Below are 18,753 nucleotides of genomic sequence, written 5' to 3' on the forward strand. Positions count from 1 at the left end.
CCCTACAGGGGAGGGGCACAATGCCTGGCTAAAGAAAAACAAAAATAAGGAAAACGGAAGGGATGTCAATACCGAAAGAAAATTAATAATTAATGGCGGATGATTTACACTCAGCTATTGGCTGGATGTCCTTTGTAGATCCCTTAAGGCGCCGCGGAGAGGGGCACCTGAAGAGTGTGTTGAGATGGTGGCAGGCTTTAACGTCTGGCTTGCATGAGATCAAAGTTTGGAGGAAGTCAAGGAGAGATTATGAAACTGACACAGACACCAGTGATGAATAGGTTCATTAAAAACAACATAAGGGCTAGTGTTTTTCCACTCGTATATTAAGATGGTGGAAATTCCCAAACCAGAGGGGCCCATGAAATAAAATATTGGGGACAGTTCTTTTGAGGTATGAGAAAATGACAATTGGAAAAACAGAAATAATTAATATGATCATTAAAAATCAGGTTATATAAAAGATAAATGTCTTCCCGCTTGACATAATGGGGGCATTTCTTATCAAAAAAGGTACACTTTTGTATGCAAAAAAGATATATAAGGAATAAGCTTTTAGACCTTAGAGCAGGATCCCAGAATTCGGCTTCAGAAGATATCTACGAGCTGGTGAAGAAAGAGCCACGCAGAACAACTATAACCAAGCTGGAGTGGTAATTATAATCTATATTACTTGTAGAAGTAGGAAAAGTAACATATTATAAGTTTACTTTTATATATCTTTTATTTCTCATTAGGGTACTATATAAAGTAGAAAAATGTAGAGAAATTATCATATTTAGATAAATATAATATTATAGGAATAGTTTCTTTTTAAACGTCAAGAAGGGGGAGCTATAGGATAAGGCTAAGGCCAAAGAGGATGGATATAGGAAGGGTGTACCTTGATTTTTAAACATCGTGGTGGAAAGGTAATTTAGAAAGAGCTAAGAGGGGTATATGTAACTTGCATGTGATTAGCAAACTGCAAAAGATGATATGTACACTGTAATCTGTATAACTCTATTCTTTTGATTGATTATAATAAAGTATATCTTACTATAATCATAGGTGATAAAGAGTCTTTAGAGGAATACATTGAATACAGGACATCGATTACCAGATTTGCATCACACCCTTCACTTCGAGACTGGGCTGGAAGTTCAGTAGAACTTACCAGGGCTCCAGGACGTTCGGAGTACTTGAGTTCGTCCCCGAGACACCTCATGGTGAGGTACTGCTCGTGGGAACGTGAGGTCTGAGCTCGGCAAGGGGTCCGTGGCTCACGACAATTTCATAAATATTTCCTGACTGTTCCAAATTGACTTGTAAGCTACTGCATAAGATGGCAGCATCAATTCTTGGACCCACTTTGAGCAGGATACTTGAGTTTAAGGCAAATACTCAATAATAATATTCTAACATTCTAATGAATCAGTAATAAAAATACAATTTTCAGAACAAATACCACTATATCAGGCACGGAAATTGTTAGCTCGTAGTATCTCTAGATTGTTTAGGAAACTCAGAGTAAAGGCTGCATCCTGTTGGATGTCTAGTGCAGTACTCTCAGTGTCGAGCAGGTTACCGGCTTTTTTATTTTATTTTATTTTTTATATTTTTTAGGCCTTTTTCAGCTTTATTGGACAGTATATAGTATAGAGAGACAGGAAGAATGGGAGCGAGAGAGAGGGGAAGACATGCAACAAATGTCGGACGGTCGGATTCGAACCGCCGATGTCGCGGCTTGCAATGAGCATGCGGTCAGTGCTCTACAGGCTGCGCCACCGAGACACCCAGGTTACCGGCTTTGAAGACACCTGCCCAAAGAAGTGGGGAACGTCCAACCATGACAGAGGAGGCGAGCTGTGTGTAGTTCTTGCTCCCACAGCAGTGAAGGGTCGTACCTCTGAAGGACTTCAGTGTGTTGGTGTAACAACACACAACAAAAGGAACTGCAAATGTCCGCCAATAGTGTGGCTCTATATGATCGCTATCTATTTGTATAGATGCGGACGTGCCTGTGGCCTGTATAGCCTACAATTATACACTTAGTATGTATCTTGTGACGGCACTGGTGTATAGGCGAGTGACTACGGGGTGCAGGTATCCTAGATTGTCTATGTCTGTTAGGACTCTAAACTGCTAAGTGTATAGTGGTGCGAGTCAAGAGGATGCAGGTTCAAATTAATACAATTTATTCAACAATGTGCATTGCAGAAATAGAATGAAAATGTGTTACAAGAATTACAAGGTATAATCTGGATGGCTATATGTAAATAGTGCACAGGAGATCGTATTAACGAGTCTCCTCAAACCATTCCACGTTTCCCTCTATATACCCAGGGTTTTCAGGAAAAACAACAAATCATCAAATAAAGATGGCGGTAACAACAATGGTCCTGCTGATGTTATCTCTGTACGTCTAAGAAACCTGGTTAACCTTTGTATCACAGCAGGATGCTGACTCACAGGTAACTTGCATTACCTGTGGTTTATTCCTACAAGATCTTTATTCAGCAACCAGTGTACAACACCACCAATGACACCAAACTATTTCCCATATTATTAGCTATCTAAACAACACAGTCTGTTTCCTTTTGGGGGTCTGCAGAGAGGAACACTTATGTAAAATGCCCTACAGTGCAGATGAACCGTGGATAGAGCTGTAGAGCTAAGTCCTTCAAGTATAAATTTTGCATGGTGCCAATGACAGAGTAGCCTTGTTGGCTGAGATGCTAGTAGAGATTCCTACAGTACCTGTTCATGGGATTATGGTATACATGTGTGTGTTTGAGCAGGTTGAGACTTGGGGCAGCCTGACAGCCAGTGAAGTCAAACAGACCCTCCAGAATGTGCGAGAGGCTCTTCCTTGTTGCACAACAGCTTCGCACTGTATTATGTAGGAGAGACGGTTCACACTGGATTCTGTGGGAGGGACCCCACCCCACTGAAGAGTTAGTCACCCTGTGTCTGGGTGTACTTCTCAGCTGAATAAAGCAGCTCTGATAAACCTATCGCTTCCAGCAGGAAAGTCTTATCTTTCTGAAGGACAGAACTTTCCACCACCGAATACAGCATGGTACAATCTGCCAGTACAGCTGAGATATTAAGTGCTGATATTTTCTTGTGCCATGTTCACGTTTGAATGGGAAAGTATAACCGACTCCAGTTAACTTTGAATATTTCTGTATTTTGAGGGAGAAGGCACAGGGCACTGTGGAAAGTGGATAAGAAATTATGCAGTTCTGTGCCCCTGCATCCACTTCAGCTTGCAGCGGCATTGGGCAAGCTGTGTATTGGGGGGAAACTCCGGCCAAGGCTTTTATTGAAGATCTCCAACATCAGAGATCAGACCAGTGGCATGAAAATGATTGCTCAAAATATGACTGATGAGAAATGAGGCAATATTGCGCACCAGGATGCAGCAGTGGCAGTGTCCAGCAGGTGGCAGCACAGGCCCAATCACAGGTAGAACTACATCATGGTAATCACTAGGGCTATGCCCCATTACCTAACTGTGGGCCTCATAAAGAGGCCTGGTTTCAGGCCTAGGAGGTTGTTTTTTTTGGGAGCTGTGTTGTGGATACTGTGAATGGTTGTTGGTTAATTGTGCTTCTGCTCAAAATGTTTCTTCAATAAAAGGCTGCAAGCCAAGCTTCTTAGAATTTTTTTTGGGGAAGTGGTCCTTCCCCTGGTCATAGAGCCACCTATGCATTTCCTTCTTGAGAGCACAAGTGTTGTGCCCACATTCAGGGAGAAACACTTCATTCAGACTGACGTTTCATCTTCAAAGTGAAAAAGGAAATAAAACTTGGATCAGCTATTTAACTCTGGAGAAGTGATACTCAACAGACGAATACAGAGGTTTGAGTTAGCAGTTAGAAACGGATTTTAGTTTGTTTCAACAATGCACCAGCAACTTTGTGAAGGGACTTGCACATATTTTCTGTATTACTTAAAGTGCAAAGAAAGAATGTGGATGTTGATCTTCATCGTCTTCCTAATCGGCCACTGTCAGTCTGATAAAAGACAGCCTGGAAATGTCAGTAACTTTGCTGTTGTAAACAGTACGGTTTACGTCGCCACGGACAACAAACTCTACCAGATGGACAGAAACCTCACTGTGGAAATAAGACGGGACACAGCGCAACAAAACAGAGTGAAGATACTGGTGCCATTTGAGAACACACTCATCACCTGTGGAACCGATATGTGTGGGTACTGCGACGTGCTAGATTTGAAAAACATTTCAAAAACCATATATAGAGAAGCACTACCTGTAGCTTCTGTCTATACGAATAAATCATCCCTTGGTTTCCTGGTCGAGGTCGGAGACAGCAAAAATAACATATATCTTCTGACCGGAGCAGAACCAGAAGTTCCTGATAATTGCTCTGGAGAATATTTTTTCTTGAGTCTTAGAAACACCAATGATTTGCAGTATGGAAAGATATTTTCAGTGATTGAAGAACGTAGTAATGTCAAACAGATCAAAAAGAGGTCAAATCAGTTTGATTTGGAGTTTGTAGATGGCTTTCAGTGGGAGAAACACATTTACGTATTCATTAATTTCAACATAAGAGGTCCCCAATCACGAGTTCGACTACTGTCGATGAAGAAAGGAACGACAAAGACCAACACACTGAAGTCCTTCAGAGGTACAACCCTTCACTGCTGTGGGAGCAAGAACTACACACAGCTCGCCTCCTCTGCTGTGATTGGAGGTTCCCCACTTCTTTGGGCAGGTGTCTTCAAAGCCGGTAACCTGCTCAACCCCGAGAGTACAGCACTAGCCATTTTCAATATCACACAGGGAGCCTCTTCTGGTTGGTCAGCAGATTCAGATCCGGATTTTTGCATGGAATCTACTTGTGGGCCTATTTCTTCGAATGAGGTTAGTAGCTAACTTCCAGAACAGGCTACTGTAATGTATGTAATATGGTAGTCGACTATATCCAAACAAATGCAACTGAACCCTAATTTTCTTTTAAGTTATGTAATTGGCATTCACATGAGTGTATTATCCACCATCACATGTGGATAAAACACATGCGAAAACCGACACAAAAACATGATGTGCGGTTCATAAATAAACACATACATTACATTACATTACATTTTTACATTACATTATTGGCATTTGGCAGACGCTCTTATCCAGAGCGACGTACAACAAAGTGCATACCCATAACCAGGGATAAGTTCGCTGAAAGACCCTAGAGGTAAGTACAATTTCAACTGCTACCTGTACAACAAAGATAAGGACAAGGGCCATTTTTTTTTTTTTTTTTTTTGAACAAACAAACAAACAGAGCAAAAGTCACCAAAGTTAACTATCCAAACACTGCTTACCTAGCCAACTAAAATACTGATACACAAGTCACAGAGACAACAATTAAGGTTCACAGGGAGGTAGGGAGGGATGGGGAGAGGTGCTGTTTGAAGAGGTGTGTCTTCAGCTTGCGCTTGAAGGTGGGGAGGAATTCTATAGTTCTGACCTCAACGGGGAGTTCGTTCCACCACCGTGGAGCCAGAACAGACAGTAGTCGTGAGCGTGAGGTGGAGGTTCTGAGAGGGGGAGGTGCCAAGCGGCCTGTGGAGGCTGAACGAAGAGGTCTGGCAGGGGTGTAGGGTCTGATGATTTTTTGCAGATAAGCTGGGGAAGACCCTTTAACTGCTTGGAAGGCTAGCACCAATGTTTTGAATTTGATGCGAGCCATGACAGGCAGCCAGTGGAGGGAAGTAAGCAGGGGGGTGACGTGTGAGTATTTGGGAAGGTTGAAGACCAGACGAGCTGCTGCATTCTGGATGAGTTGGAGGGGTCTGATGGCATACACATGTGGAAAACAATACAATTGTATTGTACAGTTTTATATGTTTACTTTTCACAATTGGAAAAAAAAAAGCATGTCTAAAACCACTTCTTTTTTTTCTGTTCACATATGTACTCTCAACATGTTTTCTTTTGTATGGGTAGGCCTATATAGGGGGGGACTATGGGCTAGTGGTTTCATTGGAGATCTCCAATATCAAGAGATCAGAACAGTGGCAGAAAAAAACATTGCCAGAAATATGATTGATGCGGAATTATGCAATATTTGCATATATTATGCAACTTTTTGAGCTAAAGATAATTTCTACATTTGTGTTTGGCTTTTTCGGGCGGCAATAGTTCACCCAGAAAGCATTCTGACGTTTTTTGTTTTACCAGACGATGGCAGTAAATGACAATACGATACGAGAGTATCTACACAAGGCAGGTACAGATTACATAGGCAAGTACAGATTTTGTATAGAATATTAAACGGACAGAAATGGAATCCATGCACATCAAGATGAAAATGGTTTTTATAAAACATGTGTGCGTAACTAAAATATTATAATGCGTAGGGTTTTCTGTTCCCTTCGTTTCTTTTTTCTTGAAGTTCTGTAGTTTTAAAGTGTGGTGTTTTTAATATTAGTTGGTTACTCAGGGTTTCAAACTTCATATTTGTAATGTCGCATAGACAGCTTACTTTATGGCGGTAGCCTACAATATCAGCTTTAAAAATACAATCACAATTTTGTCATTATTTTCTGTAAACCTATCCCAAAATCCCGCAATGGTATATTAGAAGTAGCCTAATACTAGTTACCCCGGCTGAATAGGCGGCTAAAGATTCATTAGTTAAGTATAGCTAACTTGAAACCTACTTCTCGACGGGTGGATATACACTTCGAAACAGAGAGAGGGGGCAGGTTTTGTCGGCCGAATAGGGAAGTTTGAGCGAACCGTATGTGTAAGCGCAAGAAGCGTGTTCATTTCCTTCAGTCAGTCATCATTGCACCAGCTGAACTCCGCTAAGGGGCTTTTTGCCTTCATGAATGCAATATATTTTCTGATTTTTCGTTTCAGTCACCAATGCACCAGCGACTTTGCGAAGGGACATTTGCCTTTGTGAATGCACTTCTTTTCTGTATTGCTAAAAGTGGAAAGAAATAATGCAGATGTTGATCATCGTCGTTTTCCTAATCGGTCACAGTCAGTCCGACGAAAGCCAACGGTTAGATGGTAATGTGAGTAACTTTGCGGTTGTAAACGGTAGGATTTACGTCACCACGGACGACGGGCTGTACCAGATGCACAGAAACCTTACCGTGGAAATAAGAAGTGACACCAAGCAAGGTGACAGGGTGAAGATACTGGTGCCATTTGAAAAGGAAAACAAACTGATCATCTGTGGAACCCATGCTTGTGGGTACTGTGAGGCGCTAAATTTGAAAAACATTTCAAAAACGATATATAAAGAATCACTAGCCGCAGCTTCAATTTATCCGAATGAATCATCTCTTGGTTTCCTGGTCCACATCGGAGATAGCACAAATAAGCTTGAGACATACCTTCTGACCGCAGCAGTACCGAAACGCCCAGTAATTTGCGATATCGATCCTCATTTCCTAACTCTTAGAAACACAAATAATTTGCAGGACGGAGGGATATTTTCAGCGATTGGAGATCAAGGTTCTTTATACGTCGAACATAGATATTCAGCGTGGATGTTTTTGGGTTTCGAGTTTGTGGATGGTTTCCAATGTGAAAAACACATTTATATATTCGCTAATTTTAACATAAGCGGTCCCCAACCAAGAGTTCGACTACTGTCGATGAAGAAAGGAACGAAGAAGACCAACACACTGGATTCCTTCAGAGGTACAACCATTCACTGCTGTGGGAGCAAAACCTACACACAGCTCGCCTCCTCTGCTGTGGTTGGAGGTTCCCCACTTCTTTGGGCAGGTGTCTTCAAAGCAGACTCCGAGAGTACAGCACTAGCCATTTTCAATATCTCACAAGGAGATATTGGAGATGGGGATCCGGATTTTTGCGTCGTGGGTTCGTGCTCTAATTCGTTTAAGGTACACTGGGCTAAATCCCCGCAAACTATATCAGTCAGCCTTGTTGTTAACTAATGTGCTGACTTTGGTTATCCATTTTGTCCAGGAAGGATCACAAAATATGGCACCAAAGGCCATTTATGAGTACCCGTCGATGACGTCAGTGGCTGTGTCAATGGATGTGAATGTCAGTTCCTGGACGATGTTCTTTATCGGGACAGCAGACGGGCAGCTAATAAAGGTCGGTGTCCCACACTGTAATTCCCAATATTTACGCGGACATCTTTACTACGATGTTTAGAGTCCCGTCCGCATAAATGAACAGCTGCCTGCAGTCAAAAGTATGTGTCTGGTGATGTGAGTAAAGCATCTCTGCAGAATGCACCATCATTGCTGAAAATCATATGAAAAATATTTTTGGAGAATCTAGTTCAGTGGTTCCCAACCCTATTCCTGTAGATCTACAATCCTGTAGGTTTTCATTTCAGCTCATTGGCACACCTGATTCAATTAATTATCTCTAGCTCTAGCTAACAAAAGCATTTACTGCGTGCTCTTGTAAGAGCATCAAGGTACAGTTACCCGTGAAACTCCACAGCACATGCAAATATTATGAATTGTGTGTGTGATGTAAAATGGAGCTTTCTTGTTTCAGATTTCAATGGACAAGGGCATGAAACCAACCTGTCCCATCGTCCTGTACAGATCTAACGACGAACGCCCTGTACATTCCAAAATGATTTTGGACCCGGTCGATAAGAAACACATCTACTTGGCTTTGGGGAAACAGGTGCCTTTTGATGTCATTTTGGTGGTTTTGTTGTGTGGATACATTACATTACATTACATTACATTATTGGCATTTGGCAGACGCTCTTATCCAGAGCGACGTACAGTTGATTAGACTAAGCAGGAGACAATCCCTCCCTGGAGCAATGTAGGGTTAAGGGCCTTGCTCAAGGGCCCAACAGCTGTGCGGATATTATTGTGTTGACCATTGATACAATGGTCCCTGTGATAACTGACACTGCTAACTGTGTGATCGATGGTCCCTGTAATAACTGACACTGCTAACTGTGATCGATGGTCCCTGTGATAACTGACACTGCTAACTGTGTGATGCAGATGAAGCGAGTTCCTGTGGCTCGGTGCGAGAGGTATAACAGCATGAGGGACTGCTGGCTCTCCCATGATCCCCTCTGTGGGTGGTGTGCTTCTGCGAGTAGGTCAGTGTCATTACTTATCTTAAGCCTCTGAGGTGTAAGTTCACAGATATGTGATTGTCTTTGTATGGCGTCCTTGGGGCATGTAGCTCTCATGTAGCTCTCTTCGGCTTGTTACCCAAGTTTATTTAAATTTAAATTACTGACAAACTCAATTTCGTCTAAAATGTATCAAGGGCTGGGTTGTATCAGTATCAGTTATCTGTGTTTTGGAGAGGTTGATGGTGGTAAAATTGTGCAGTATACTCATTTGTTTTGTGTGGTTTGTATCTAAGTACTCCTCTACCTCCATCATCCATAGTTTCTGTCTTGTTGTTCTCCCGTGGTGCTGTGGTAAATGGCAATGGATTTGTCACCTCATGAAGAATCACAGCCTGAGACGAAAAATAGAACATACAGTTTAAGGGTACAGTTCAGTTGAAAGAAGGATCTTTAGACCATGGTTTTATTATTAAATAACTTGTGGTAGCACTGTAATCAGAAACATTGTTGGAAGCACAGTAATGTGCTGTGCCTTTTGACAAATTTACTGTGGATGATCATCTCATTTGCATCCATCAACCTGCTGTGTTGCCTTCACCTGTGCTCAGGACTGTCCTGTCCTCATCACCCCAGGTGCACATTTCATGACGAGTGCCTCAGGTCAACGTGGATCACCATCCCTGATGGTTCAGTGCAGGAACAAATGATCTCCTTCCAAGTGGATGAAACACCATCTCACGAGGTAGAGGGCGTTTCTCCGTTGTGATTTACACCGAACTGTACTCCGCTTTCTGCCAGATCAAACTGATACTGTACTTCCCTCCTCTCAGGAGATCATAGTGAGTGTGACGGCTCACCTGAGGGTGGTAGCTCCAGAAGCCCCCGTCTTCTCTTGCGCATTCACGACTGAACAGGGGGAGAGTCTGTGTACCGGGTCTGAGGATACCGCGGTATTCCCCAACTGCTCCTGTGTCTTCTTCAGGGAGAACTTACCTGCAGGAGGTCAGTGGACCTTTGTCACCATCTCTACCCCACATTCACGTCCCATCTCTCCCTCTACCCCAAACATTCACCTCCCATCTCTCCCTCTACCCCACATTCACCCCCCATCCATCCCTCTACCCGACATTCACCTCCCATCTGTCCCTCTACCCCACATTCACCCCCCATCTCTCCCTCTACCCCACATTCACCCCCCATCTCTCCCTTTACCCCACATTCACCTCCCATCTCTCCCTCTACCCCACGTTCACCTCCCATAATCTCTCTACCCCACGCTCACCTTCCATCCACCCTCTACCCCACGGTCACCTCCAACCATCCCTCTACTCCACAACTGTATTCTTTTTTACTATGATAGCCAGTGTACCAGGCGTGTTATGTTTGTTTCTCTGAGACATGTCAATTGGTATTTAAATATGTTTTAGTACCCAAAGCAAGAACCTAACCTTAAATTGAGTTTTGCCAATCGCTAATGTTGCGATGCATTTTGTTGTACAAATTAATATTGAGGTTATTGGAGCTTTACTTCTCAAAGCAGGACAGAGGGAGATATGAAAATTCTGGATTACACCGGCTTTCTATTTTGTCATTTGGAGCAGGGACGAGAGAAAGACAGAGTGATACTAAAAATAAACAAAAAGATTTTGCCCATCCCCTCATAGGTTCTTTGAAAAAATAATGAACAAAAATAAAATAGGTGAAATAAATCAAAAGCTTTTGAGCTTGGTGTTTCCACTGGCTCCACACACAGCTCTCTCTAGTGATGTGGCCGTTCACCGGTCTCAGATTCCTGTGGAAAGAATCACACTTTTAACTCCTGGGTTCACAATGCCATCCAGGTGTGTGCCTACTTAACCAGTAGGCGTGGTCCTCGGATTGCCCCACTTCCGTCTCACGAACTGAGCCAACCTGCCACACAGTCACCTTTTTATTGGTATTGCATTTATATTTCCAGGACATCAGTCATATTTTGTTCATATTAAGATGAAACAGGTAGACATCATTCGCAACAGGAAACTGATATGCACATGGTAAAGATTTATTGTCTTTATGTTCTCTGCATCGTGCCTAGAGAATCTGGTTGTAATGCATGGTCTCATATCACACAATTGTTCTCGACGCAAGTTATTTACATGGTAAATGGACTACATTTATATAGCACTTTTATCCAAAGTGCTTTACAATTAATGCATCTCATTCACACCCACACACCATCACAATGAATGGCTGCCATGCAAGACACCAATCATCCTGTTAGGAGCAATTAGGGGTTTGGTGTCTTGCTCAGGGACACTTTGATACACCCTGGGCGGGGGGCAACCCTCCAACTTTCAGACAAATGCACTTACCTCCTGAGCTAATGTGGCCCCATTACATCACAATCATGACAATTTTGGAGATACAATTTTGATTTGATCCTCTAGTTGTATGGTGCATTGAATTAAATAAATGTATGTACTTTTGCAGGCCTTGGGGTAACAGTGATGCTCTCAATAGACAACCAGACATCTTCTGAATCCTGGAATTTGAAGAACTGCTCTCTCATCCAAGGAAAACCCACATTCGCCCTGTTAGTTAAGGGGATAGTTCACTTTCTGGGGTTTATTGATACCATTTCAGTATTATAGAAAGAAATAACATCCACGTATCCACATTGCCCACAGGTGCTCAGAGTGTGTTGCTGCTGGCTGCCTATGGTCCTTTACACAAGGCACTTGTGCCTGGATGCCTTTGTACTCATACGAGACCGACAAACAGGTAAGGCTCATTCCAGTCTCAACACTCATGTACCAATGCCGTACTTGCAACACATACATGAATTGGTGTATGTTGAGTCTATATATTGTATATTTATTTAAAGTGTCACAGTCATGCACTGTTTGATTTACACAGATTATGGAAATACTCACACAGAGTGTACCACTGTAGCCAGTAGTCCTGATATCAGCATATACACCATTACTGGATAACTGTTCCAGACTAAATTTTGTTAAATCTTTGTTTTGTTTGTATTTTTTATTTATTTAATATTTCTTCCCCCAGGACACATGTCAGAAGTACTCCTCCGGAGGGAATTTCTCTGTAAGTCAAACTGTAACGTGTAACTGTATAGAAACAGAATCTGTGTCAGGAAAGTGTCATTGTGAACTGGATTTTTATTCACTAAAGACTGATTTCAGAGGAAGTGAAACTGAGAACAGGTCCTTGTTAGAGCTACAAGGGCTCTCAAAAAATACCTCAGTAACTCCAGTAGCAATGCAAATATCTAATCATGTGGCAGCAACTCAATGCATAAAAGCATACAGATGTGGTCAAGAGGTTTAGTTGTTGTTCAGACCAAACATCAGAATTGGGAAGAAATGTGAAATGTGACATTGACCATGGAATGATTGTTGGTGTCCAGACGGGATGGTTTCAGTCTCTCAGAAACTGCTGATCTCTTGGGATTTTCATGCGCAACAGTTTCTTTGCAGAGAATGGTGCAAAAAACAAGAGAAGGGCCAGAGTGGTTCAGGCTGACAGGAAAGTGACAGATACTCAAATAACCACACATTACAACAGTGGAAGAGCATCTGAACACAACACATTGAACCTTTAAGTGGATGGCTTAACAGAAATCTAAAAACCAATAAGTCTAAAAACAAGTCTAATAAATCCATCATAAAGTGGTCATATACATAGTCATTTTACAATTTCATATTACAAAATGAAAAAAGGGAAAGATTTTCATAACCTCGGAGTGGTCTCCTCTGTTCCCGTCTTCTTTCTGTTATTTTCTCCCTCTTTTAGTCTAATATTGACGTACATTTCATATATACAGTACAGTCAGCATGTGACTTGCAATTTTGAATGGAGCATTTGTTTTACATACATTTTGGCCATGGGGATGTGCAATCAGGATATGATCAAGTGCCTTTTAATGGTTGTGTTCACTCGCTATTTAATTACATTTTAACCATTAAGCCGAACTATTACAATTTATCTGTTCGGAAATGTCAACACAATGTCAAGACAATTGCATCATTATTTCTTCTTTCCAGATTTTCTTTTCAAGTCAGTCATAAAATAAAGCTCCATTTGTGTTTAAAATTTGCGTTTACAAATTTCCAGTGCTTGGGGCAAACAGATCACATGATTTCATGGGGGATGGAAGATGTCATGCTTTGCTTAATCATAGATGTCTGTCTGTCATTTCTAGAAGCCAGAAATTGACTCAATACATCCAAATGAAATATCCTTCTATGGAAAAAACTATGCAAGCATCACGGGGAAACACCTGGATCATGTGACAAAGATACGTATCCATGGGAACAATGACTGCAATCTGAAGAAGTGAGTGGCACAGGTCTTTTGTTGTATTTTCTGGGGTGTCCTGAAAAAAAAGAGAACCTCCATTTCACGTTCATACTTTAATCTGAAAGCTTATGGTTCAGTTGTCATAGTAATCAGCTTGAATGATGGTTTTCATTCAGCTCCCTAACCAGTATAAGAGATGTCATGTGATGCTCCAGTCTCTTTGGACAACCTGATCGCCCAGCTCTGGCTAGGCAGTGGTCTCAAACACAGTGCCATGGAGAGCCCTTTTTGTGCTTGTTTTTGTTCCAGACCTTGATTATATGATTAGTTAAATTATTTGCTGAATTAGGGCGGTAGGTTTGCGCATAGTGCATACAAAGTTGCTTGAAATGTGACAGGCTTCAGAACACAGGAACCAGTTGTGAGTATTTCCAATAAAGCTTTATTGGCAAACTGGCAGGTTAAACTGGCAAAGATCAGAAGCTGGCAACCAGGAATGTAGAGGGTTACACAGTTCATAGTCAGTCGTCCAGGCAGAGGACGTTAATGGGGCCAACAGGCACAGCAAAGGAAATCAAAATTGACAGAGAAACACCGATTATGACAGAAATGTGGTATTTGTAGTGGAAAAATAACAACTGTTGCTTATATGCTGTGCTTTAATGCAGTTAAATTCATATGGCTCAATGAGTAATTGGAATCAATTAAGGCAGCGATAATTGCTTGGAATGAAAACCTGCACACACATAGCCCTCTGTTTGAGACCTCCGCTCTGGGCAGTAGCTCTGAATCAGATCACTTTGTAATGCTCAGAGAAAAGGTGGGTGTAGCGTGACCCGTGTGTGTTCTACGCCCAGGGTTCCGTTCCAGAGCCGCTCCAGTGATAGGCTGACGCTGCACATTCCGGGCGGGAACAAGGGCAGAATGACAGTTTGCGTGGAGCTCCCTGACGGGACGTGTTATGGCTCAGCCGTGGTCACCTACAGGTCCTTACCGGCCTGCGACCTCCTGACACCCAGCACCAGCTGGGCCAGGTGAGACCCGTCTCCCCAAATTCAGGCGTACAACTAATTACTAAAAAAACAACTCAAGATAGGTTTTGAAACAGCAGGTAGCTGGTTGACCAGTTCATGACCAGCTCTGCAGTCATCGTGGTTTGACTAGCTCAAGCTCAGCTTTGAAACAGCCGGTAGCTGGTAATTTCAGCTGGATTTTACACCAGGGCTGGTTTAATTGTATTCTTCAGCTTTCTGGCCACCATTTACAGGCCAAATGATCCAGGCAGTGGTTTGACCTCTCACTGTTTGAAAGCTGTTGGTCAGGAACTCCCGAGGACAAGAGGTAGCTCCGCAGGCTTAGTGTGCACCAGCCCATGTTTTCATGTTGTTTCATTTGACTGATGATTGAAAAACACTGCTGTGTTCTCTTTCAGACCCATTCAGTACTGTTTGCAGAACACAGTGCATCTGTTTCCTCTCAACACACACTTACCTCATACTCTTTTTGTAACTTCCCTCTCTGTTGACTGTATGGCAAGCAACCTTTTACAAGCAAAAACTTGTACAAATTAATGACAGTCTCAAGCTTTTGTATCAAGCATTTTTTTTTCCGAGTGCAGAGGTATACACATTAATCCCATCTACAACAACCACCTATGTTTCAGACTGCACTGCGCATGACATGTTCACTTGAGAATAGTAGCTGTTCGTACAGTCAGCCAGTATGAATCATGTGACCCCCGTGTCTGCTTCTGTATCTGTTGTCTCAGCTGACTTCCTTATACGGTTTCATTTAGTGCATTGTTCATTAACTGATGTTTTCTGCTTGATTAGAATCTAACATTGATGTCTTTAATTGTTATTTACGAGCACCATCTAGGCCATAGGCTGCCCAATTGCTCATAGGAATCCATTTACATCTGCAGCCAGAAAAGACAAGCTTTTGCTGCTTTCTTGCAGCAGAAGCATGCAGGGGGAAAAGGTGAGAAATTGCCTGAGTCCGAGGTGGGATTTGAACCCGGGCCTCTCACTTGTCCAAATTATTTGTTGAACGAACGCGTTACCAGTCAGCTAAACACGAACTCGCCTCTAGCCAAGGGCAACAACGTTCTTTTGAATTTGAGGGTTACGTCATCGGGGAGTGTTGTCGAGGTAATCTGCTACCAGCCTTCGCTTTTCACTGCACCATCCGTGCTTACTAGCGAACTAGCTGAGCTAACTATGCTACACAAGAAAGAAGAGATAACCTTTCTGGGTTCTCGTTGTGTGATTTGTTGTTTTTTATTTGTATTTTTTTGCATGTTAGTGGGGGCAGAGCAATCAATATTCTGGGCACAAACCTGCAGTTTGTGGACTGGATAGAGTATATGGACCCCCCACAGAAGCTTGATGTTAAATTCAATTCTTCAGTGAGTACCTAACATCATCGTCACACGTAACAGGCTGTTTCTCACACACATCTCATCTCATACACACACCCCTCCGCTTATTACTTTCACCACTCTTTCACACACTCCTTTGATCAGTTATTCAGGACCATTGCCCCATCAAGCTTCATTATCACCCTTCTCATCAGATATCAATAGTTAGCATTGTTCATTGTCCAGTTGCATGAATTTCAACTTTCTGAATGTGCACGTCCATAGTTTTGGATCTCGTGGTGATTCATTTGCAGTGATAACATGTTAATCTCATCTAGCATGAGCAGAGATTTGGTTTCTATGTGTATTTTAATAACATTTATACAGTTCTCCGCATTCCGTATTTTTTAAATGGAAATTTTATTCAAAGAAAATTGTAAACACTGCAGTCTTATTCTTAATGCATCCATGTGACATAGCTACCACCACAACCTTGCAAGGGCCAAAACGAACATAGCCTAAATGCCTGTCGCTTTGCTATGATCAGACCTGGGTCAAATAAATATCTAATAAAAATACATCATTGTTTAGATGCAATACTTTTATATGCTTTACTGAGCTTGTTTATTGGAACCTATGAAATGCTTGTGTATTGGAACCTATGAAATACTCTCAAGAATGAGGCAAGGTCAAGTTGAGTACAGAAAAGTATTTGAATCCAAAACAATTGTTCTGGCTATGATTGCCTGTCAGAAATTCTGAGCATTGTTTGCTGGTGCGTGAAATGTCGTTTCAGAATCTGGTGTATTATGCTCCTTCAAGTGGAGCTGAAACGAGAAGAAACACAACCTTCAGACTGAAGGTTGCAAATGAAACGATCAGATGTGCGACCCTTACATACCACCCGGACCCTGAGTTTAGCAGGTTCACCACATCGCCATCTGGAGATGGCTTACGCATCACTATTGAGGTAAAACACCATTTGCTCAGTGTGAAGTTTTAACCTTAGCAATTAAAATAAGAATTTGTTTGAAATGTGGCAAATTCAGTGATCGCTAAAACCTCCTGCGTTCGTGGAGAAAACGGGTCATGCTTCCATTACGTTCGCTTCTAAGTCAAAGTTAAAGACTAATGCTGATGGTATGTCGGCCTAGGCAGGCTTACTAATCAAAGAATCCAGCCATTCATTTTAATACAAAATTCATTTGCAAAGTGTAAAATGCACATAAAAATGATGGCGGCAGGTTTATGTATGATACACCCCCATTTTCTCAAAGCCAGAAGTCTAACTCTCCTAATAATGTTTTCCTGTTTATGCGTGCGGCTCTCTCTCTCTCTCCCGTTCTTATTTTCTAGAAAAAAGTGGACAAACTGAACATATCGGAGGTGGAAATGAATATATTTGCCCTGGAGGGTGACGCAGAATACAAATGTGAGAATATTCAAATTCAACCCAGTCATTTGTCCGGGGTGGATTCCATTGACTGTCAAATACTCAATAAAGCTAATTCCAAGATACAGTTAGTGAAGGTGAGGGAATTTAAAAACTTGCATCGTTTTTAAATAATCTTTAACCTTTTCACATATATTTTTCACAATTATTTTATAATCACTTAATGAGTAAATTAAATGAGTAAATTGGCAATGAAATGTTGGAACACTTTCCGGTGTCTCTTTCAGATACGTATAGGAAATTATACATTTGAAGTAACCGGACCACGTAATATGTTGTACTGGATTATATTGATCGTCATCATCATACCTGCAATCACCATTGGTGAGTATTGTGAATATGCAGTAGTGATGTGCTTTCTATTAAATAAAAGATGGCTCAACCATCGCACTTATCTGTATGACCCTATGAGGTTGGGTCTCATATTAACATGTAACAATTGTTATATCTTTCATGTATTTTCTTATTACAATTCCTGTTATCTAGCCTTCACCAAGTGTTATAAACATTTTGTGTTGTTTGTTATTTTCAGTTTGAATCTGCTGTGCAATGCAAAATGCTACTGTATTAAAACTGTTACTGTGTGGAAACAAATTACTAACTGTATCATATGCCCTGGTGTCAGTTTTTGGGTGGATTTACCTTTCAAAACGGAAGAAACTGTCAGAACAAATGAACAAACGTCTAGAACTGCTGGAGTGTGACATCAGAAAAGAGATTCGACAAGGTCAGTTGTCATGGAAGCGCCACGACCTGTAATATACCATCCATCGGCCAATCTTGCCACTGCCTCGTGACTCCCATCCGCACAGGAAATATATATCACTACTGGGCCGGGCCTGCCCTCCAGCCCCAAACATAAAGGTCCTTTTTCAGACTGTCTGAATCTCCCCTTCTGTACTCCCCTAACTGACCTGTGACCTCAGTTAGATACAGTCCATAGATACAAGCAGACGATTGCCCTTAACCTGCAACTTTTTACTGTCCCTCGTCCGTGCACAGAATTTGGGAAGATGGCTTTTAGTTTTTATGCTCCATGGTCCTGGAACCAGCTCCAGAAAGATATGAAACTGGATCACTTCATCCCTGTGCGTCATTTTAAAAGTTTACTTCAGACACTAAAAACTGCAGCTGTTTTACTTGAGATTGTATTCATTTTGCTTTTGTATTGTATGGAATTTTATGTTGCAGTCTCTGCTTGCTCCTCCCTTGTGAAAGAGAACCATCTCAATGGGACTCACCTGGTTAAATACAGGAGAAATAGACAAAGACCCTAAGCAGGTCACATTCAGAATGCTGACTCCTTGATGACTGGGTTTTTCTCTAAATTTAATTTCGAAGTGATACTCAATGAAGAATGAGAAAAAAGAACAATGATTAGCATTGGCAATTAACCTTCAGTTTATTGCGTCACAGCTAACTAGTATTTTGGTAGAAAGTACATGTGCGTAAGGACTTGGAGCATGTCACAGATTGTTATTGTATGTCTGTGATGTTAGAAAGCTGTGCTATGCACTGCAGTGTATAAGAAGGCAGTTATGGCACTTATGCCTGCGAAACATCTAAAAATGTAATTTCAT

The 18,753-nt window shown here is 41.7% G+C and overlaps 1 protein-coding gene across 2 annotated transcripts in view; it reads left to right on the forward strand.

Moving 5' to 3' along the window:
• Positions 1-3,757: 3,757 nt before the first annotated feature.
• Positions 3,758-18,753, forward strand: part of plxnc1 (plexin C1) — a 31,567-nt gene continuing 16,571 nt past the window's right edge. The window contains exons 1-16 of one of the 2 annotated variants that reach the window (XM_061251170.1): positions 3,758-4,876; positions 7,964-8,098; positions 8,513-8,647; positions 8,983-9,083; positions 9,696-9,804; positions 9,893-10,064; positions 11,532-11,634; positions 11,729-11,822; positions 12,108-12,146; positions 13,264-13,397; positions 14,219-14,395; positions 15,666-15,768; positions 16,517-16,690; positions 17,077-17,250; positions 17,401-17,497; positions 17,799-17,900. In XM_061251170.1, the coding sequence (XP_061107154.1) occupies positions 3,890-4,876; positions 7,964-8,098; positions 8,513-8,647; positions 8,983-9,083; positions 9,696-9,804; positions 9,893-10,064; positions 11,532-11,634; positions 11,729-11,822; positions 12,108-12,146; positions 13,264-13,397; positions 14,219-14,395; positions 15,666-15,768; positions 16,517-16,690; positions 17,077-17,250; positions 17,401-17,497; positions 17,799-17,900 (2,836 nt within the window). In that variant the 5' untranslated portion in view covers positions 3,758-3,889. Of the gene's footprint in view, positions 4,877-6,801; positions 7,879-7,963; positions 8,099-8,512; positions 8,648-8,982; positions 9,084-9,695; positions 9,805-9,892; positions 10,065-11,531; positions 11,635-11,728; positions 11,823-12,107; positions 12,147-13,263; positions 13,398-14,218; positions 14,396-15,665; positions 15,769-16,516; positions 16,691-17,076; positions 17,251-17,400; positions 17,498-17,798; positions 17,901-18,753 lie in introns of those variants that run through there. The other variant, XM_061251171.1, reaches the window with a different exon arrangement.

This window comes from Conger conger, chromosome 8, assembly GCF_963514075.1.
Source record: "Conger conger chromosome 8, fConCon1.1, whole genome shotgun sequence".
In the NCBI taxonomy this organism is placed as follows: Eukaryota; Metazoa; Chordata; class Actinopteri; order Anguilliformes; family Congridae; genus Conger; species Conger conger.